The 23,146-nt window shown below is 38.8% G+C and overlaps 4 protein-coding genes and 1 non-coding gene across 5 annotated transcripts; 3 read left to right on the plus strand and 2 right to left on the minus strand.

Annotated features, from left to right (window-relative positions):
• The first annotated feature begins 6,177 nt into the window (after window positions 1-6,177).
• On the plus strand, window positions 6,178-6,498 carry LOC112185122 (protein GLUTAMINE DUMPER 2). Its single transcript, XM_024323336.1, has one exon. The coding sequence runs from the start codon at window positions 6,178-6,180 to the stop codon at window positions 6,496-6,498; it is 321 nt and encodes a 106-aa protein (XP_024179104.1).
• A 2,985-nt stretch (window positions 6,499-9,483) lies between these two features.
• Window positions 9,484-9,557, plus strand: TRNAI-AAU. The gene has a single exon. It is a non-coding gene; the product is annotated as a tRNA-Ile (tRNA).
• A 3,524-nt stretch (window positions 9,558-13,081) lies between these two features.
• Window positions 13,082-13,732, plus strand: LOC112186061 (protein SOB FIVE-LIKE 4). Its single transcript, XM_040514451.1, has one exon. The coding sequence runs from the start codon at window positions 13,128-13,130 to the stop codon at window positions 13,503-13,505; it is 378 nt and encodes a 125-aa protein (XP_040370385.1). The 5' UTR covers window positions 13,082-13,127; the 3' UTR covers window positions 13,506-13,732.
• Window positions 13,733-14,671: 939 nt separating this feature from the next.
• LOC112186059 (6-phosphogluconate dehydrogenase, decarboxylating 2) lies at window positions 14,672-17,533 on the minus strand. The gene is made up of 2 exons (XM_024324407.2): window positions 17,377-17,533; window positions 14,672-16,459 (listed from the first exon to the last, which is right to left on the minus strand). Exon 2 carries the CDS (start codon window positions 16,449-16,451, stop codon window positions 14,985-14,987), a length of 1,467 nt encoding a protein of 488 aa, XP_024180175.1. The 5' UTR covers window positions 16,452-16,459; window positions 17,377-17,533; the 3' UTR covers window positions 14,672-14,984.
• An 851-nt stretch (window positions 17,534-18,384) lies between these two features.
• On the minus strand, window positions 18,385-21,377 carry LOC112187933 (probable galacturonosyltransferase 9). The gene is made up of 3 exons (XM_024326909.2): window positions 20,861-21,377; window positions 19,124-20,308; window positions 18,385-18,974 (listed from the first exon to the last, which is right to left on the minus strand). Exons 1-3 carry the CDS (start codon window positions 21,026-21,028, stop codon window positions 18,699-18,701), a joined length of 1,629 nt encoding a protein of 542 aa, XP_024182677.1. The 5' UTR covers window positions 21,029-21,377; the 3' UTR covers window positions 18,385-18,698.
• Between the last annotated feature and the right edge of the window lie 1,769 nt (window positions 21,378-23,146).

Genomic DNA, 23,146 nt, shown 5'->3' on the forward strand with positions numbered 1-23,146 from the left:
AGATGCATTATACCAAATAATGTTTTTTTGCGTTGCTGATTTCTATGCATGTCTAACTCTAATAGTGGACATAAGCGCGCGCGGCGACTTGGAGATGCATACAGACTAAACTAGAATAATGATTTTATAGTTGAATGGCTTTGGCTAAAGGCTTTTTGACCAGGGAACATGCTTGAGGCTGCTTGTATATATTCTAAAGCATATTCACAGGCCAACATTCATTTCCTTGACTTGATATAAGTTTAGCACCAAGTGATACCAAATGAAAATTGCACTATTAATTTTTTGTATTGATTTGCATGGTTCATGCATGAACTTTAATCAATTATGTCATTTAAATTGGATTTCTAATCAATGATGTATTGAGATCATTGAAATACAATTGAGATGATATTGCTTTGCCCAACGTATATGTGATATTAATCCATCTATGTCTATGTTATGCAATTATAGGATAAAAGTACGTCATGAGAAATTAGAAGCACTTAAACAGAATCACGAAAAGCAAATTATTTTTGGTTAAGTTCATAGATTAACTTAAGTATGAGCAAATCCTATATACCTACTGATTGACTTGCAAACATCCAAATGTCGTACGTATTTGTAGAATATGCCATCAAAAAAATCTCTGTACATAATATAGTACCCACAAGTTTTCTAAATGAATTTTTTTTCTTTTATTTATTAATTTCATGCAATAGTCTTTCTTCAATATTATTTGTTACTTTTTGTGTACAATTAGGAGGATAACAAAGATTGTTATATTTTGCATTTTTAATCATGGGAGGTAAATCAATAAAATATGATTCACACAACTGATACAGAGTAAACTTGTGCTAATTAACACCCAAAACTTGGATCAAAAGTTTGATCGATTCTATATCCATAAGTAGTAGTAGTTGAAGTTTTTGCAAACATTTGTATGGCTTATTTTCCATCTCCTCTTGTGCAGTCACGGTGGACATTCCATCCATTTGCATGTACCTCTATTACTCTATATCTATGTGCACCAAACCGATCATTGTGAATATACCATTGGAATCGTACAGATAAAAAGATAGCTTTTCTTCTTTCAACTTATTAATGAGGGGAAAGGAAAATAACTTAGAAGGCAACATCAATAGTACCTGCAGCATATGCTTTAGTCTCTAGGCATCAAACTAGCTAATAGGCATCATAAACCAAGAGCTCTCTAGTGGAGCAATTAATCAATTCAAAAGTATCTAAAAAAAAAACATAAAAGTCCATGAATCATGTCCATCAATAGCTTGCAACCCAAATCACCGATTCACTTTGGCATCTGAGAATGAGAATCAAGAATCTTCCTCGTACACCTATTCTCTAATTTGGCATTTGACGATCCCTACCTTCTTACCAAAGGTCATCAATCTCTATAAATACTCAATTACTAGTAGTGGAAAGACGTCACTGACGCGGCAACTTAGAGCTTGGCTAATAGGCCATATCATCGGTTATTCAATTTCGTTAACATGCTTTTATGCTGTACTTTCTTCATTCAGCACAAAATTAGAGTCTGATATAACTTTGATATATGTAAAGCATGTCCAAGTAACTAAAATTCTATGAGATCCTTACGATTATCGCTTCTATTGCATGCCTGATGATGTGTGCTAGGATCATTGAAATGTGAGGGGATGGTCTGAAAAATGAATTGGTTATGTGTATGGTAATGAGTTCTTAAAATTCCGATTATGTATTTAAGGATTTAAGTACATCACAATATATATTTAAGGATCCTTCCCAATTAAGAAAAAAAATGATTACACCACATTTGACTAACTAGAAAATTTTCTTTTGGGATCGGCCTCTTATTGTAGAAAGGATATTCTAATTTAAATGTTGTTATTTTTTATTTTTATTTTTATTTTTTTGTTAAGAAAGGAAGAAAAACTGGTAAAAAGAGGATATCGAGTCGTAGATGACTATGATTAAAGAGAAGCATGCTACCACCAATATTATAATCTGTGCATATATCCGAGGGAATGAAGAAGCTGCAGGTTTACAATATATATGATACATGTGAATGATATAAATTAGATCAATTATCAATTGGATCTCCATTAAAAAAGTTGATACAAAGAATAGCAAAATAATATGATCATAGGTAGTCGGTAGGAAACATAAATATTGTTGGGAGGGTGAAGATTTTCAAAGAGTACGTTGGCCCTACGATTTGATGAGTTATAGCCTTTCGTCTTTAATTATGTTCGTTGGAAATTAAGGAGTGTCTCACTTCAACATCTTTACTAATTTGTGGGACCTGATACACAAACACGCATATTATATAATGTTGAAGACTTGAAGTGTTGGACATGAATACATTCAAAAATTAAGGGAGGCTCGATGTAACCATCTTGCTATCTAGCTGCAAGGGGATAAGGATATGCATATAATCTGGAAAACTAAGTGATTTCCAATTTCATTCTCTTGCATATTCAAATAGCTAGTATTCATATATTGTGGCTTGAAACTAGAAGGGTTTCATTCATATCTAGCTAATCAAGAGAATGGTTTATCCGTTTATGCCGTTCATCAAAACTCAACAACCTGATTGAAGATGCTAGCTACTTGCTGCGATGAGCTAAACTATACATTTCCAGAAGGGAAAATCGTTCGTACAGTACCTGACATTTTCCCCATTCTAAACTTCAGTACCTCACGTTCAGAAAATATCAGAACGGTACAATTGGAAAGCCATCATTCATCAGCCACCATCACCACCACCACAACAACAACCACACGACCCCATCCCCAAACTTTGTGATTCAAACAACACCCGTAGAAAATTTCAACACATAACACCACCAAAGTGGTTAAGGGAAAACAACCTGAGAAGATTTCCATGTTGATCACTTCGATTTCCCGAAACCCAGACAAAGCCAAGTCCTTGAGCAAGTCATTGGGTTTACTCCTTGGCTGGGTTTAAAGTTGGGTTTAACTCTAATTTAATGCAGAGCAAGAAAAAAGAGGAGCTACTAGAGAAGATGGTGGGTCTGGTGACAGAGCTGGTTCATCGGCAAACTTGGCTGCTGGGATCATTGTCGCAGAGGGTGGAGCAGCTGGAGAGGGCTCTCATCAATGAGAGATTTAGGGAGGAAGAAGAGGAGACATGATGTAGATTACAGGAAGGGTTCTGGGTTTGAATGGGGCCGAGAGAGAGAGACTGGGGGGGGGGGCTGGAATGATAGGGAGAGAGAAAAAGAAAATAGAAAAAAAATGAATTAGATAAAAAATAATAGATTAAAATATGAAAAGACGAAAATATCCTTCAGCTGTCAATTTTTGTAACGAAGGTAACGGCACTAGGTACCGATCTTCGGTCGGGGTCGAAACCTCAGGTACCGTTCTGATATTTTCTGAACGTGAGGTACTGAAGTTTAGAATAGGGAAAATGTCAGGTACTATACGGACGATTTTCCCTTTCCAGAACATGAAGACTTATTTCCCATTTTATGTACTGTCTTTCAGTGTCGTGGTAAACAAGTAAATTACTTGATTAAATTGGGGGAATTTGTTTCTTCCCGTATTCTAAATTACTACTTTCAATTTCTTATATGACATAGGAATTAATCAGCACCCACAAGTAGGAATGAGCAAACGAGGAATTCCCCCGCCCCCGCGCCCAAATTCTCCCGCTCCCCCGTTCCCCGTCTGGGGATATTATCAGATGGGGGATTCCCCGCCGCGCCCCCACCCCCCCCCCCCCCCCCCCCCCCGCATTGGTTTTTTTTTTCTATTTTCTGTCTTTTCAGTTTTTTTTTCCTTTTCTTTTTTGACAAAAAATAAATTTTTTATTCTTTTTATTTTCATCATTGTTTTGGTCGATTGAGTATTTCAAATGCTTGAGACAGTGTTTAAGAAAGAAATTGTTTGTTTAGTCATGAGGAAGCAATACGTTTAAAACAAATATTTATTTCTATAAAACAATTTTCACAACCTGGCGATTAAATGTAAAGTAATAAAATCCCGCTGCGTCTTCTTTTTTTTTTCTTTTTTTTGGCAAAAATCCAGCTGCGTCTTCTCTAACAGCCAAAATCACAAATCACAATTATACGACAATCCAACGGTCTGATCCTCAAGGATCGCCTAGAGGATCATCTTTACCAATTTATACGATGATCCAACGGTCAGATCCTCACGGATCGCCCATAGAATCATCCTCACAAAATTATACGACAATCCAACGGTCGGATCCTCCCGAATCGCTTTGAAGGTGTATTCTGGATGGGAAAGATAAATACCCCGTATAAGTTTTCTGTTTTTTTTTTTAGAATAAGAAAATAATAAAAATGCCCCATATGTTGGTTGAAAAATAATAGTTCTCAATTAAAAAAAAAAAGATAAACAGGGACCCCACATGGGTAATGGGAAACCCCGCCCCCACCCCCGCCCCGCACATGTGATGGGGAACCCCGCCCCCGCCCTCGCTTGACAAATGCAGGGAAAACCCGCGGGTACCCCGCCCCCCACCCCCGTTTGCTCATTCCTACCCACAAGCCATATATATCCAAACTTAATTAATGACTCATTTTCTTATATCTGTTTGTTGACATCGTTTCACTACTACAATCTTCTCCATTCCACACTGATGTGAAATAGTCCTTATTGTCCCAATACACACTTATAAGAGTGTCTATTGCCATTAGTCACTATGCAGCCACTAATGAGGAATCAGTCCCCTCTATTACAGGTGCCTTTGTTACAGTGACTTAACTTCAACCAAAGCTAACTTGCATCTAAATCAGAGCCAAAGCAACCAATCTAAATATCAGCTGCTTCGGAATCCCACTAATATTAGTGGCAAAATCATGAGGCTAGATTATAAAAAAGGGTGTCACATATTAGCAAATACTAGTATTTGGCACCTCTACATTCATGTACCGTACTTTATATTATGTTCTAAAATACATCATACAACAAATTCACCACTGAAAGTTCCTATTACACCCATCAAAATTACACATCTAGAAATAAAAAAACTTCTTCACCATAGCTGCATCCCTTCTTTGATATGACAAACTCTTTCAAGGCAAATGACAAAGTGATCACAGTACACCTGAAGTTCAAGAACAGAAGAATTAAATTTACAAGAAATTTCTAATACTGGATAAGTTTTCTGATGATTAATAGGGACTTGAAGGTGAGAAGTGACCCAAAAGTACCTTATGTTTTTCAGAGACCTCTATTAATTTCTATGTGCTGGTTTGAAATTGAGGCAAAAATCAACCACCCCTAATAAACAAGTGCCAAGTGTACATATATAATGAAACAGAGAGATGTCTTCTTTCAAATGATTGATAAGGCAGAAAAGAAAAAAGAAGGAAGAAATAGGAAAAATTAAATTTAAAGCAAAGACATATAATTTAAAGCAAGTGTACATAATAATTTGACACCTGTCTTTTTTTTTTTTTTTTTTTTTTGCCTCTTCCCCTTTCTGTTCTCCCCCCTCTGTTCTCCTTCTTCGACATATCAGCGGGACCTTGGGCTTTTCGGCGATGGCGGAGATGAGATCGAAGCAGAGGAGCGGCTCCGGTGGCTTCTGGGCTGCGGAGAAGGAGAAGAGAAAGGGACGCCGAACTGAGAGAGCGACGGCGGAGATCGAAGCAGAGTCGATGGGCAGCCATGGGAGTGGAGAAGAGGAAGGAGAACAGAGGAGGAAGAACTGAAGAAGGAGAAGAGAAAGGGACGCTGAACTGAGAGAGCGACGATGGAGATGAGATAGAAGCAGAGTCGATGGGCAGCCATGGGAATGGAGAAGAGGAAGGAGAACAGAGGAAGAAGAACTGAAGGAGGAGAAGAGAGGCCAAAAAAAATACACAGGTGTCAGATTATTAGTGGTTATGGTCAGCCAAGTTTTTTCCTTTTTTTTTTCTTCTCTAGGAACTGTTTGCCATAAACCATTGGCATCCCCGGTGCTGTAACTAATTCAGCAGCTCAACTTTCAAAAGCCATAGGTAAAGCCTGCACTTTCTCTATTACCTTTTTTTTCTAATAGAGATCTTGTTTCAAATTTCCATCAATAGGTCTGAGAAAGAAGAAGTAGGGCATTGTAGTCATTTGAGAAAAACCCCAATCCCACTATAAATCGCTGAATCACCAACCTCACTTCTTTGCATTACCCACCTAGCCAAAAGCCTTAAACGCATTACAGAAAAAATGATGCCTACAACTACAAGCAGCAGCACCAGAATTGTCCATCCATGGAAGTCTCCATTACCTTACCTCTTTGGCAGCTTAGCCGTAATACTGCTACTCATTTTTGTTGCATTGATCATCCTCGTCTGCTCGTACCGCGAGGGCTCTTCTGGATCATCAAGTGATCGAGATGAAGAGAAGCCGAAAAAGCCCAACACGAACAGTACAGTGTGCGAAGACGAGCCTAAGATTGTTGTCATAATAATGGCCGGAGAAGACCAGCCCACGCACTTGGCTACACCGGTCACCTCTGTCTGCTCTTGCTCTTGCGAGAAAGTCTGAGTTTTGCTCTTAATTGTTAGATAGCTAGGAATTAGTACCTATAATCACTAATAAAATGTATTAATTAACTGGTCTTCCTTTCCATCTTTTTTTCCAATCCTTTTTTCTGTTGTTGTAATTTTGCATTAGCATCAGCGGGAATATGTATATTTGAGCTAGAAGTGAAAGCTGAATTACTCTCAGCAATCATAGTTTTGCCTAAATTTAACCTGTTTTTCTTCTTGAAACCATTTTTTGTCGTCCAGTGAGTTATACATATTACTTCATCAACTTGAATATTTCTCAAAAAATAAAAATTAAGAGCAATTAGATGTGAAAGGAGGGGTGCAGGTTATAAGGATCCTCAACTGAGTTCTACAGGCGATTACCAATACTACAAGTCACTTTTGCTGTCATCTCACAAAAAGTTGTTTTCTATTGCTGTTTCTATCATTCTATGTGCTTAATTCAGATAGTGTGCAGACGCGGCGGCTTGGAAATGCAAATACCCTAAATGAAAAGGATAGTAGAGAGGCTTTACAAAAGGGTTGTCCTGCACAGTGTGTAATGGAGGACATTTGTGAGGCTTATTTTCAAACACTTGTGGAAAGTGCTCCATCATCATAAGCATATATTCCGGTGATGATATTCTAATTTCCTACTCAAAATAAGTGTCCAGTTCATAAAAGACTGGCAAGGATAACCCCGAGTTGGGTCATATCCATTTCCATGATGATATTGACATGGCAGTGCACTAGTACATATTAATTCGAAACTTTTTATTGGCACCATTTTTATTATAATTAAGTATAATCTAGGAACACTCATTGGAATCGCATGAACTCTTTAATCTAACTTGCATGACACCATCTCACGTATATGTCTCAATAGTTGTATTCTTTTTTATGTAAAACAAATGTGTTAAGACATTGGAAGAAACTAAACATATTAGACTAAAATAAACAAGAAATGGATCTAACATATAGGCTATAGCTACCTTCATAACAGATAAGGTTGGATCTAACATATAGGCTATAACTACCTTCATAACATATAAGATTGTCACTTAATAGCAGGATTTGAAACCTGTACAAACGAGGAGCTGTTGGTAAAATTTTGGTCAATTGTGAATAACTCCATCTTTAAGACACGTACGATTAATAAATACCTAGAAATCATGACAATCGATCAACTGGTAAATAGTCTGGTTCCTTTGTTCACTTCAAGTGTTTACTATCCAAGTGTAGGGCTTACATGTTATCCCTTCACTTTTGTTGTAAGTTATAATACCAAAAAAAAAAAAAAAACAATTGTGGTGATATTCCACTGGGAGTTAAATGCATGGGTTAGCCTTACTTCTTTATATGAGAAAAATGACTTAATTATAAATAAAATCCGGAAAGATTAATATATGTCTGAGGTTGAATTAGGATATTGTCAACGTACTAGGACATAAATAAAGCACCAGGTTAAACGATTGTTTAGTCTTAAGGTTAAGTTTATAAACATGAATAATAATCGACTCTCGGAAAAAGATAAAAAGAATGAGACGTACAACTATGCTTCAACCACTATTCCACCTCTTTAACCTAAGGCGTGGGTGTTTTTATATCCATTGAGCAAAGGTGGACTATAGGGGGTGCTGGGTGCTGGTTGATAGAAAAATGGGGTCCTGAAAGGAATCGTAGAGGCTCGTTGCCGATCCAAGTACTGGTATATGGGCATGTCGATCAGTTTCCTTTCCGAAGCTGCTGTTTCAACTTGATTAGCCTCCCACATTTACACATTCATTGGCTAAACGAGAAAAAGTTAATTTTTCGTTGCTGGTTTTATACATGTACAATTCATATATAGTGGACATGATGTAGTCGGATTGATAACTAGGTTTACCAGCAATAAACCTAACAAAAGGGTTCTGGAGTCCATCAGAGATAAAAGAGAAAAGTCTCTATTTTATTGATTAAAAGTTGAAAGATAGGTTCTGTAGCCGCTTGCGGCTGCTTAAATAAGAGAAAAGTAATCCTAGGGCGACTAACAATGAAACCCTAAAGCCCATGGGTAAAAACGAAAACAACCCGAAAATAACTAGGAAACCAAAACTCTGAAAAATAGAAAAATGCAGTTTTGAGGCCCTAAACGACCCCGAAAGCCAGAAAAAGGCCACAGCTCATAATAAATGATTCTTGTTTCTGGCGCGATTCCCTTTCCGGAAAGGTAAGGCACGTCTCAATCGGACACCGAGCTGTTTTGTGTCTACTAGTTACTTTTCGTTTTCCTCTTTTAGCACGATCCAACTGTTCTTCAAATTGGGCTGCCATTCATTCTGCATCAGGACAGATCGAAGCGACTGCTTGGAAACGCAAAGAGACTAGTTGTAATGGGAGACATCTGTGTGGCTTATTTCCAAACACTTTACTTACACTACCCTATACAAAGTTCTCTTCATCATCATCATGTATGGATATATTCTGAAGTCTAAAGGATATTCCAGGCAAAAAGACTCGATCTGGCAAGGACAACCCTCGAGTCATATCGATCATCTTTGCATACTGATAATCAACTATTCGATCATCTTTGCTTCGATCACCTTCCAGTTATATTATCAACTATTCCATCTGCACATGATTGAAGCTAAATATAATGGTTGGTTGCATCGGGTCACATACGCACATCCAACTTCACATTAAGTGCATAGAGACTTGGATGAATTACACTTGACTGTATGAATAATATTTATTGCGAAACTAATGTTTTTATCTTGATATGTCTAATGATGTTTATATTCCTAATTAATATAAGAAAGTTTAAAGATTTTAGTAGCCCGGAGGTAAACCTGATCTGACCTGATTATGACACAATTATAAAGGAATTATGAGGTTAGTGTTGAGTCTTAATTTTAAGTAATTTCTCAAGACGATGAGACTAACAGTAATAGATGAAGGATCTGTGATACAATTTTCCTGAATCAATTTACTTGGATATAATCGTGGATTGATGAGCAACAATGGCCTATTAGCTCAGCTGGTTAGAGCGTCGTGCTAATAACGCGAAGGTCGCAGGTTCGAGACCTGCATGGGCCAAATTTTATTTCTCAATTGATTCCTATTTTATTTTTGAATTGAAATTACTGAAGATGCAGGTGCATGGCCAAAACATCTGATAAATTCAGAACAATTTAACTCCTACATAATTGATCAAAAGAGGAATTGTGATGCTACGTACTAATTTCAATGTTTGATATAGCTCGCTTCAAGGTAGGCATGAGGCGTGAAACATGTAAGGTTGAGACCCCGATTTCATGGAAAATTTAAGAGATAATGACAATTTACACAATTTTGGACCAAAAATTGTCCACTTATTCCACTAAGTTTTGTACTCACATTTACCCAATCTAACATCTATTGACAATATTGCCCTCATTTTAATTAATAAATTACACTCATCTCTCTCTCTCTCTCTCTCTCTCAGCCTTTCTCTGTCACTAGACTCGGCCGCGCTCGACTACTCTAGCGACCCAGACCGCGACGGCCTCCCTCTCACTGTCACTGACGCTCGACCCAGGTCTCCAGCGAACCAGGCCTCCGGCGAATCAGACCGTGACGGCTTCTCTCTCTCTCTCTCTCTCTCTCTCTGACGCTCAACCCAAGCCTCCGGCGAATCAGACTGCTATGGCCTCCAAGTCCGATTACGGCCTTCTGAACTATCTCCTTGGATTAGACGACTTCTTCTCCCCAGGATTTAGGGTTTCCCATTGGTGATCCAAATCAGAATTGGCCTCGATGGCTCGGTCCAGAACCTAATTGACCTCGACAACTCGCTAGTCCCAGTCTAGATTGGAAAACATGCAGAACTGGAGAGAGAGATTTCCGGATCCTGATTTTGATTCTGGTCTGCGTTTTGGATTTTCGATTTGAATTTGATTGTGATGGAATGAATGTATAAGATGGTGAAATCTGGTGAATTCAAGCCTAGAAGAAGGCAGGTTTGCAACCGTCTAAGTCGAAGATGGGAAGAGAAGAAGATGTGGGTGCCCAGAGGGTTCTCTGGGTGCCCAAATCTAATTTTTTTTTTTGGTAAAATTTGGGCAGAATGCTGAGAAGGAAAGAAAAAAGAAAACAGAAAACAAATGTAGGGGCAATAATACGATTATTGGAGGGTAATAATACGATTATTGAGGGCAATAATACGATTATTGGGGGTCAATAATACGATTACCGGGGGGCAATAATATGATTACTGGGTATTATTAGGGGCAATAAAATAAGACGCCGGATTCCGGTCACTTGAGTCCACGGCCGACCACCCGTCACGGGAGTCCGGCGAGGCCTCCGATGACTTCTCTCTCTAAGTGACAAAGAAGGAGAGGGCAAAATTGTCCTAAAAATAAATAAAAAGCAATAAAAAAAAACTTAATTGAGTATGAGGGCAAAATATATATAAGAGATATTGATATTCTGATATTGTGTAAGTGAGCAGTCTCTTAGAATGTTTAGGTAAGTGAGGTTAATTAACCCCAAAATTGTGTAAATGGTCATTATCCCAAAAATTAAATTTATCTCTGATTCATAAATTTCTTCATTTCAAGTAAGTAATGATTTCTTTCCCTGCTATTTATACTTGGATTGAAAAAAAATCTCTATTTATATCTAAATTTTATTTTTCAATTGATTCCCAGTTTATTTTGAAATTTTACTTTTGAATTGAAATTATTGAGGGTGCATGGCCAAAACACACATCAAAAGTATTTTAGTGTTTGAAATAGCTAGTCTCAAGGCATGCATGAGGCGTAAAGCATGTAAGGCTAAAACGTATTGAGAGGCACCGATCAGAATTGATTATATTCCTATTTCAATTTCATAGAAAAATTAAGTTTATCTTTGATTCATGATTTTCTCCATTTCAAGAATCTCCTTATGATCAAATGCAAGATGAATGGAGAAAAACACTCAGACGCCCAAGTCAATATTAATTCAGCAAGAGTATCAAAATGAAATTGGATAAATACTTGTTACTGTTTGTTACCCAAGATTTCTCCCCTGATTCATTCATAAGTTTGAGAATTTATAGTCCTTGCTTTTGTGACACTTCATGGTTCTTGGATCTTACTTCACGTTGTAGTGGAAGGGTGGTGTTTGCACGTTCTCCACCACACCATCATGTTTTATTGTCTCTCACTTTATCTAGTTAGTTTTCTCTAAAATTTCGATATCGGGCTTGATTTAATGGGTGGGAGCCCAACATCGAAATTTTATACCCCCCACACAATGCAAGTGGTTACTCTTCCTCAAGCCTCTTGAGGGTTGAGACGACTACAAGTACAAGTGGGATTCATCTGCGATCCTTACTACTACGTACTACAAGGAAGAAAAAGAAGAGGACAAGCTTAAACTCAGTATCAATGGTGACCATACGTGCAAGGTTGTGAGAATTCTAGATACTTACACTACACCTGCTCCCCGATTCAAGATCTCTTTTGACACTGGTGAATGGAGAGAGTTTGTTGTAGCACCTCCCCAAAACTTTAATAATTTTCCCCAGACCGATATTACTTTTGCTCACAATGAAATGCTGTATTGGACGAGCAATTATGAGTATGATAGATATCTTATCGAATTGGGTCCCTTCATGACCAACAACAACAACCTTCGATTTCGTGTAATCAAATTACCGGATCAACCGCATCTACTTGATTTGTTGGGTGTGTACGGAGGATGTCTGCGGATGTATGACTATGACACGAGTGAACGCAAGCGGCTATATGTTTGGCAATTGAATACAGAAGACATAGATGGGATCATGGGATTGTGAGCGATAGAGGAGTTGGAAAATTGGGTAATGGACACTTGAGACGTTATTCACTGCCTGGAAAAATTCTTACCGATGATGTTGGGCAAATAGACCTGCTAACTTTCGACTCAAATGATCATGATATCATTTATCTACTTACACAAGATGAAATCTTCCGTTGCAACATTTGTACAAAAGAGTGGTCAGAACTCCCCGGAGGCTGCGATAGAAATAAAATTTACACGTCTCCATTTTTGCTCCCATTGTGGCCTACACCGGTTCCGAGACTGCCACAGCAATCCAATGCCCACCAGCCACCGCCACTGCCACCATCACCGCCATATGTAAATTGGTGGAAGAGGAACTATAGCTAGCAAGTGTGACTTTACATTTATTTGAATACGCATATTATTAGTCTAGTTTGTGCTGGCATGTAGTCTACAGACAAGACAGAATTTATGTAGAAACGATCAAACACCTATGCAAGCCTATTTCATATTTTAAAGTAAGAAGAAGAAAAAATGATGGGTTTAACATTCATCTCTGTATTCTGTACTAGAAGCCGGATTTTCATTCAAGATACAATGACAAAGTAAAAGGAAGAATATATACCAGTAGACCGACCGCATTTTATACTTATTTTTTCCTCCTTAAATGGAAGCTTCGTACCCTTTTGCACGAGATTTTGAGTCCCCAAAATCTACCTTTTCATCAATAATACAATTTAAAATTTTTAGACAATTGTCTTCTACTAGTTTAATCGTAGTATTAATAGTCATAGCAGTACATAGGGGCATACAGTTCATTCTAGCATTCATAGGCAGGCCTTTATTCTCTCTCTCCTCTCTTCTCTCTCTTTAGAAATGGAGTCCTATAAACACTTGTTGAGCACAGAAGGATGTAGCAGCAGTGAATCAGGGTGGACTACATACATTGCCTCTCCCATGGAAGAAGATGAACCTCAATGCAGTTATGATGATGTTGAATACAACTATAATAGCATTACAAGTCACACAAGCATTCAAGAGATTGACAAAGACGACAATGGCAGTGATGATTCAATGGCTTCGGATGCATCCTCTGGCCCAAGCCATCATCAACACCACCTTGTCTTGCCTTCACGCAGTAAAGAATGTAATCCAGGCACCGCTCGTTTCAAGCGCGATAGCAAGCAATCGAAGAACAAGAACACAAGCAAACAAGAGAAGAAAAGGGGTGAAAAGAGTACCAAACGGAAGTGAGAAGTCGATGCAGGCTCAAGAAGTGATGGAGGCACAGATACGAGTCCTGCTCATAGAAAAGACTGCAAATTATAGTTGTTTATTAAGACTATAAGCTTGCAAATGAGAAGAAGATGTATATTCTTTCTTTGTATTCAGAAACAGAAGCATATATACTCTTTTTTATTTCTGAAAATTATTGATGATTCATGCCACGTACTTAACTGTTCTACAAGGAAACAAAGTGAATGACCAGTTTCTCATTTTTCCAGCACAATTAGCTTGAATTTCTTGTGTGGTTTCTCAACATAATTCAAGATGTCCCTAACTGTTTGTGCCCTTAATTTCTTGTGTCTTTGAATGAATCAAGTGTATGTTTGCTGGAAAGAAGATTCATAGAATGGCGCACATGTGGATCTGCATAGAAAAAAAATGAAAAAAAGACTAATAGTTCACCAGAAAAAACTGGCCAATCATGATGGCATAAGGTACATAAACCAACAGGGTGTACATTGCGCTGGAAAGAAGAAAGATCAACCTAGCAAGACAAAAGCCAACTTAGAAAGACAAATGCCAACTATATATGAGTACTACCCCAGATGTGCAAGCACAACAGCAAAGCAAATACCAAGTATGGGCTGTACTTTAATTTCAAAGATTATTTTAGCTTCATACAAAACAGAATCTGTCTATTTTTAACAAAATCTGTCTGCAGTTAGAATCAGTGAGAAGAATGTTGGCAGTACTTTGGAAGTAAACTAAAATGACCTAATCAGAGTGTCTCTTTAATTTGGTCAATGACCAACTGATAGGTAACCAACTCCACTAGTATGGTGAACTCCTTATCTGCATAAGTATGTCTTATGCAGCGGTTAGGAGTTAGGGCTATTATTTCAATCACCAACAAACTATTTAATTGGGTTATTTGGCAAATATGGCGTGCCACAAGTTTTGACAGGTAGATTTTAGGTTGGAGTCAACCAAATTAGGTTTCTCAACCCTACTAGGCACAGGTATGGTGCCACGCTTGATTTTGGTTCATTTATATAGAAATTTGCACATGGCAGTCACATTCTGAGACAGGTTGACACTCTAAAGCAATATCTGAGGAATATTTATCAACAAGAAGATAGATGCAGGACAAAAACGCGAAATAATGGGAAGAAATTTACAAAAACAAAAGGGAATTGCAGAAAGTGAGAAGAATACGTGAACTTTCTCTGTTGATTTTCATGTTCAAATATTGCAGTTTACAGTACTACCACCAGTCTCCCACAGCAAATAGAATACATTTTCCAACAGTGATGCCAAAGCATAAGCATAACAAATTCAAGTCTAATGCACTCTACTAAAACTTAAAGCAAATTGATAAAACTTATTTGGGATTAATTTTCACCAAAAAGAGTTGACGGAAGCTCCGCCCAGCATAAAATCCTCAGCAGAAGTTATTAGGGATGGAGGTGAGTTCTGCTTAAGTTGAATGAGAAGGGAAATGGGGACTTAAATCTTGGATTGCTTAGCAATCTTGAACCATTCAGTGTGGAAAGCACCTTCAACATCAGTTCTTTCATATGTATGAGCACCAAAGTAGTCGCGTTGAGCTTGGACCAAGTTAGCTGGCAGTCTCGCCCTTCTGTAGGTGTCAAAATAAGCAAGACTAGCTGACATACCTGGGGTACTGATGCCTGAGTTGATAGCAAGGCATACCACCCTTCGCCACGCAGACTGTCGCTCAATGATCTCCTTCGAAAACTCAGGGTCCACAAGAAGGTTTGCAAGATCACAGTTCCTATCGTAAGCCTGCTTAATTCTGTCCAAGAACACAGCTCGAATGATGCAACCTCCCTTCCAAATCCTAGCCAATTCGCCCAACTTCAAGTCCCATCCCTTCTCAATACTCTTTGCACGGATCAAATTCATGCCCTGTGCATAACTGCATATCTTGGATGCATAGAGAGCTTGCCTGACATCATCGACCAACTTTGCCTTATCCACCTCTTGGTCAGTCAAGATATCACCAAAGCCACCTGCTTTGAACACTTTAGCAGCTTCAACCCTCTCATCCTTTAACCCACTGAGGAACCTTGCATCCAAAGAAGATTCAATTGTGGGAGCGGCAATGGATAGTTCAGCAGCTTGCTGGACAGTCCATTTACCAGTACCCTTCATGCCGGTCTTGTCCAAAACCTTGTCCACCAAATATCCATCTCCCTTGTCGTCCTTGATTCCAAAAATATCTGCAGTGATTTCAATCAAGAAGCTCAGCAGCTCTCCCTTGTTCCATTCTGAGAAAACGTTTTGTAGTTCCTCATTTGACAACTTCCCAACAGATTTAAGAACATCATAAGCCTCTGCTATCAGCTGCATGTCACCATATTCAATTCCATTATGAATCATCTTCACAAAGTTACCAGACCCACCTTTGCCAATGTAAGTCACACAGGGGCCACTGTCTGGAACTTGAGCTGACACCTTAAGAAGAATGTCTTCAATGTACTTATAGGCCTCAAAGGATCCTCCAGGCATCATAGAGGGTCCATATCGAGCCCCCTCTTCGCCACCTGAAACTCCCATTCCAAGGTAAAGAAGACCCAATTCAGCCATGGCTTTCTGCCTCCTCTCAGTGTTCTCATACCACTCATTACCACCATCAATAATGCAGTCACCCTTCTCCAGGTAGACGGAGAGAGTCTTTATGGTCTGATCAACAGGCGCCCCAGCCTTGACAAGCATGATTACCACCCGAGGTTTTTGGATTGACTTAACAAAAGATTCAGGATCATGGAAGCCGTAAAGGGGAAGGTTTCCTTCCTTTTTAGCTCGCTCAACAGTCTCATCAACTTTGGAGGCAGTTCTATTGTACACGGAAATGGGGAAGCCTTTCTCTGCAATATTGAGGGCCAAATTTTGGCCCATGACAGCCAAACCAGCAAGGCCAATTCTTGTAGGGTTTGGTGGTGCAGCCATCTTTTACCCTGTTAAACATTTTGGAATTATTAGTGAGAGTGTGAGATTGGGTCCATACATTGGCAAAGACAAAATATGTGTAAAGATCTGAGAATCCTTGGTTCAAAACAACAATAAAAATAGCAGCACCATTTTATGAAATTTACTACTCCAATCTATAGGACAATCGCTCGCCAACATGATTTCTGAGGGAACCAATACCAACATTCAAATCCCATTTTGAATCATGTTCAATGACGAATAGTTTCTTGTACCTAGATACTAGCTTTTACAATTGTATTGAAAACCACAAACAACCTTACTCATTAAATACATGTGATCCCGATGACCTGACACTAAAATAAAATAAAAATCCCAAAACAGCAATGATTCTCCAAAATGAATTCATGAAAGCCCTCACTTTTACAGTCGTATTGCTACAATCAAGTCAACAGACGCGAAATCGGAGTCACTCATTGCCCGACAATAGTAAAAGTAACCAACTAGATCATCCCCAGTAAAGCTAACCGGATCAATCGAGAGACTCACTAACTCTCTAATCATTTCTACCAAATTCAATCATCCATAGTTATTAAGAGAACAAATAACTGACATAGAAGGACAGCATCCCAAATCTCAAACTCATCAACCACAATGAGTGAAGGAACTAAAAAGCATGATCTAACCAATCTGAAAAATCCGAAACAGCACCAGATCATATGAAACCAGATACAGATACACAAAGCTAGAATTGAGTGATGCATATAGGCCAATTCCAAATCACGCAAAACCAACAAACAGCAACACTATGCTTCATTTCCAATATAATCATAGAAAACCAATCAAAAAGTTGAAAAAGCTACGATCTTTAACCACAGTCAACAACTACATAGCAGGCAACAAGAGACAATTTTGATCAAAACCCAGAAAGTGAAAGAATGCAAACCTTGAAAATGAGCAAAACCCAGAAAACACAAAAATCAAAGATCTGGGTTTGGCGGAGAACAATGGATTAGTGATTGTGAGGAAGAAAATAAGAAGCAAGAATGAAATTGTTCACCTTTCAACGGAGGAAAGGTTTATGTCGTTGTTGGGATGCTTTAAAGTGTGGAGTCAAAATTGGCCACTGCTTTGGTAGGTGAGGTGGACAAGCCGTCGTTGAAGATGGGTTAGGTGGAATGTGAAAACTTACTTACCGTAAGGTTGACGACTCCTGATGAAGTTTTTTTTCTTTGGAACGGCTACTGATGAATTTTTACCCACAGTTGTTTGGTAAAGATCTTTTCATTTATGAAGAATATACTCAAATTAATTCTAAGCCAAACAGGATTTGAACTTTGTATAAAATCAAAAATTAGTATCTCGTGTCATTTCATTACAGTTTTTTGTTTCTTAATATAAAATTTCTTCTTGATGAAAGAAAAAATGGATGGAAGTCGTTTGATTGATCTGATTTTTTGTTTTTTTACCGTTGTTGAGTTGAGACCTCCAACTCACAAATAGAAGATCTATGCTGCTAAAACAAGTAGCCGTGTGCGACTTCTATGAATAAATATCACAAAAACTATGATGGTTTTATACTTTTATTTCCACCCAGCAAACATTTTACCATACCTAGCAATACAATTTTGAATTTGATTAATCCGATTATATCACATGTTATAGTAAGTGGAATCAGATTAATCAAATGATATCTAGCATAACATGTGATACATTATTTAATCTTATGGTAAAGATTCTTTTTGGGTGTACAAAAACATTTGAATTTTATATGAAATTGTTCTTTAGTAATGCATGCATCTGGCCTGTGCAATGTGGAGTATATCCAATGTCAACATTATGTCATCAAGGTGTAAGCATTATGAGCCAATTACGAAATCTAGAATCACCAGAGATTACTTTGAATAATAGGATTTGCTTGGACGGAAAGGAACTGAAATTGGAAACCATCGTCTAGTCTGAATCTATCTGTGAATCACATATACAGCAAAGAATCATTGCTAAGTGTACATTCCCAATATCACTGTCTGTTCTTACAACTCATGACTCATATGAATAACACATACAACATTAAAGTGATGCCATGAGATGGCCCTTTCCAAAAGAAGAAACACATAATTTCACCGAGCTTCGCTCTGACGGTTGCAGCAACTAATGAGGGATTCCAAAACTTGTGTCTAGATAAGTAAAGAGAGGTAGATGATATATAGCTTAGCTGCCGCTCGCTTATGGTTGAGGTGAAGCAGTAGAGTTTATGGTTGTATCAGTCTATAAACCAAAATTGCACATCTGAACAAATTCCATACCATTGTCCATATATTTTGTCCAGAGATTCTTGTACTGGTTCATAGCGATGTCCAGCCAAGGTTTCATATGTCCATTGTAATGAATGACTGCCGCATTGTTAATCTCATCCATGCTGATACTGGGGTTGTACCCCAGCCCGAGCACGTGCCAAGATTTGTCCAGAGACTTTGTAGTCGAGTAGAAGGTAATCAGCCCCGCTGCACTAGTCCCTGACTTATACAGAGTCTGGTTCTCATTCTGCAAAAACAGGGAGAAGAAAATGAACACTCACACATATATGCACAGTTATATAACAGCTCGACTACATTGTTCAACTATAAATGGTGCCATTCGTTAAAAATGTCCAAGTGAAAATCACACATTGTTTAGGGAAATTGTACACTTACCAAGTTCTGCCAGCTATGGTATTGCTCTGTGCATCCCTCCTGCCTCCAAGCGTCAAGATCAAATATATTCATTCCATATGCCCAAGCACAGGACCGGGGATTGAACCTCTCTCTAATAAGAGGGTGTGAAAAGTTCAAGTACTGAGCATATCGACGGAAGGACCCAAAGCAGGTCTCAACTGCTCCATTCACCTTACCATCCAAATCAATATTCCACAATCCTGTCAAGTCTTTTTGAACCACCACATCATCATCCAGAAAGAGAATCTTGTTTAGTTTAGGATACATTTCTGGCATATAAAACCGAAGCTCATGCAATAGTGACGAGTATGGGTTCCTATTCCTTTTAGATGTCTCCTTGGTAGCAAGCCCCTGCAAACTTGGCACATATGAGGAATTCAAGAAAGTAAAATCTTCTATTGCCTTCACCTCCACATACGCACCCCGTTCCACTGGTCTCATCTTAAACCAAACCTTCATTGGTGCAAGATTCATCCTATCTGTAACAACATGGAAAACATGTCTCCACGGTTCAATTGCATTATTCACCACAGATCGGATCACCACCGAGACAGCAATCACGTTATCTGAAAAAATTGCATAATGGTACAAAGTTGGGTCCTCAAACTCGGGGCTTGGTTCCTCCTCCTTATACTTCTCTGGATGTGAAATTCTCTCTTCAACAAGCCTCATGGCCAAACAATGCAAACTTTTTGGAATCGACCTTGCTGCAATCGAGCTCGCAAATGCCCCGTTCTTCTTTGCCTTTATAAGCAACTCATTAACAGCAAAAATCGTATCCTTCAGCTTCTGAATCTTGAGCTGATTATCATAGTTCTCCTTTGACTCTGTGATCATTAACCGGGCAGTTTTAACCTTATCCTTCACCTCCTTCTCAAACTGCCTCAAAACATCCTCATCCACGGGACCATCTGATTCAAACAAACTAGTCCGGTAACTCGGTTTCTTTTGAAGATCAGAGAAATTGGATGCCAAATCATCAAACATTCTCATTTGCCTAGATATCTCAAGCTTAAGCTTCCTGGCATAAGCCGCATACGCATTGACAAGAGTGACATGATCATTTGCTTGCTTGTATATCAAATCTAATCTGGTTTTCAGTGGGTCAGAATTTAAAGCTAGAAACGTTCTACGCATGTACGCGTTTCCAGTAGTTGGAAGTGCCTGCATAAGAAATCAAGATCATAAATTTATAACTCAAACTCTATCTAATTGCAAAAATTCGCATGTGGGTTTTGCATCTACGATTTGGGTATTGCATAAATCTACGATTTGGGTACAAAGGTGAAAAATAGAATGTGCGTTGTGCATAATTAGTTGAAGTGCCTGCACTATACATCAAGATCATAAATTTATAACTCAAACTCTACCTAACTGCAAAAACTGGCATGTGGGTTTTGCATTCCAAGATTTGGGTTTTACTTAAATCTAAGATGTGACTTCAAATGTGAAAACTAGAATTTGGGATTGCCTGCATTATACATCAAGATCATATATTTATAACCCAAACTCACTCTAACTCTAAAAATTAGCATGTGGGTTTTGCATTATGAGATTTGGGTATTGCTTAAATCATAGATTTGGGTTCAAATAGAATGTGGGTTGTGCCTAATGAGTGAAGTTGACATCTGGGTTATGCTCAAGTTTCAAATTTTCAATCTGGGTCTAGATTAATCACAAAACTAATGGAGTGAAAATATGGATTAGAGTACTTACAGAGTCATGGTGAGGAGTTGAGGGATTGGTGGTGAGGAGCACAGAGATGGTAGCAATGAAGAGAAGAGAGAACATAGCCGATACAAAGATCCGATACGAGAAGAAGCTCCGGAGGCTGAACCCGCCGAAACCGGATCCTGCTCTGCTTCCTCGCACGGCCACCGCCATTGGAGGAGAACGACGACGTTTTCTGAGCTTGGGGTCAGATCGGAGAGCTGTTTATCTGAGAACGATATAATATTTTGTTCAACTCTTTTTCTTGGAAAGAAGAAGAAGCAGTAGTGGAAGCAAGTGTGTGAATGTGTGAGAGATCTCAGCTGGGTCTGGGTGTGACCATGTGAGCGTGGAAGAGATCAAAGCTTAAGAGTGAGAAAGAGATCAAATGCGTGTCGGTGTTGATTGTTTTTCTTTAGGAAATAGGAAGGAAGTAATATGATAATGGGTGTTGGAGTGTGACTCTGAGATGTTGGAAATTGGATGGGAAATGGCCAAATGGGGACCATAGACCATAAACCAAGTTTGGTTAGTGCATGAGTGTTTTTTAGGGTGTGTTCGGCTCTGTTTTTATGGGAAGTGCTTTTGCTCAATAGTGTTTTAAGCCTCCTTTTAGGTAAGTGATGAATCTCTTGAGGAAGTTCTGTGCCAGAATGACTTTGTGTGAAGTATATATACATGTGTTGCACCTATAAATTTGTGTGAAGTCACTCGTTTAAGTGCTTCCTCAAAACACACTCAAAAGAAATTCTCCAATAAACACGTGGAAATGTCATAAAAATGGCATTCTTATAAACAATGCAACTCAATTCTTATATGTATCACTCAAGAGTAAATTAAATATACATGGATAATATCTATTTTAGTGATTCTTAACAACTAGAGTGTACCGTGTGAATTTAGAGCATAATAGTTATTTTGTATTCAAAGTGCGTTGGACTCCTACAGTCTTAGACTCTTAGTATAATTTTCTTTTAGAAAAGAAAATTGCATTAATTACGCAATTAGAATATTTTCATCAGTTATAAATACACTGGATTAGGGCTGGGCGGGTTGACCCGAGGGACCGAGAAACCGATACGATCCGGACCGGAACCGACCATTCGAGTCGGGTTTGAATACAGAAATCCTCGGTTCGGGCTAAACCGAACCGATTAAACTTACATCGGTTTCGGTTGCGGTTTCACTAAGTTGCAGAACCGAATAAAACCGATCCGGACCGGTAAATGTACATGTATACGTGTAGCATAACCATTGGTTCTCAGTCAAGCCTATAGAGAGTACCGTGGACTTGGGTGCAGGCAATCACCCAATTTCATCGACCTAAATCCTAGGCGAAGCCGTCTGTGAGTTCAGTCAGTTCACTTCACTACCTTCAGTTCTTAATTCTTATCTTCTTCTTCATAGTTCCGCGATCACAGATCGTGATTTTCTCGATCAATCACTGAATCACCCATGGATTCCTCCACTGGAAACACCTCAAACACACCACAAACCGAATCCCTTTCCCAATCCGAGCCCAATTCAAATACCGATTCGAATCATGCAAACCCCAATTCCGATTCCGACACTGAAGTTGCCGAGAATGCTGTCGTCCCTGCAACTGGCACAGACCAACCATCTTCTGCAACAGCTCCATCTACGATGACATCGTCACGACCACCAAAACCGAAAAAGAGAGCGAGGACGAATACATCCACAGGGTCGAAGGAACGTTCAATGGTATGGGAGCACTATGAGAAGATTGATACACCTCTCTATGAGTTCAAAGATGGAAAGAAGGTCCAGGTTGGGACTACCAAGCGTGCCAAATGCAGGTATTGCTCCACAGACCTTGCCTGTAATTCATACGATAATGGTACCAGTAGTTTAAAGAGGCATATAGAGGTTGTGTGTAAAAAATATCCTGGTAGGATAGACCTGGAGGAGTTTCAGCAAGTGTTTGTAGCTGGTGGGAAGTTGAATGAACCTTCCTTAACTATGAGGGCATTTAGTCAAGATGCTTGCCTAAGAGCTTGTGTTGAGATGATAGTAATAGACGAGCTGCCATTTAGTCACCCGGAGAAGGAAGGGTTTCAAAGATTTTGTAAAGTTGCTTGTCCTAGGTTCAAGGTTCCTTCTAGAAGATTAGTTGTAAGCACATTTTGGAAATTGTATGATGTTGAGAAGCTGAAATTGAAGCAGGAGCTAGCTAGCCACTGTGTTAATTTAACCACCGATACGTGGACATCGGTGCAAAACATAAATTACATGGTGGTTACGGCTCATTTCATAGATGGTGGCTGGAATTTA

Source organism: Rosa chinensis, chromosome 2 (assembly GCF_002994745.2).
Source record: "Rosa chinensis cultivar Old Blush chromosome 2, RchiOBHm-V2, whole genome shotgun sequence".
Lineage (NCBI taxonomy): Eukaryota > Viridiplantae > Streptophyta > Magnoliopsida > Rosales > Rosaceae > Rosa > Rosa chinensis.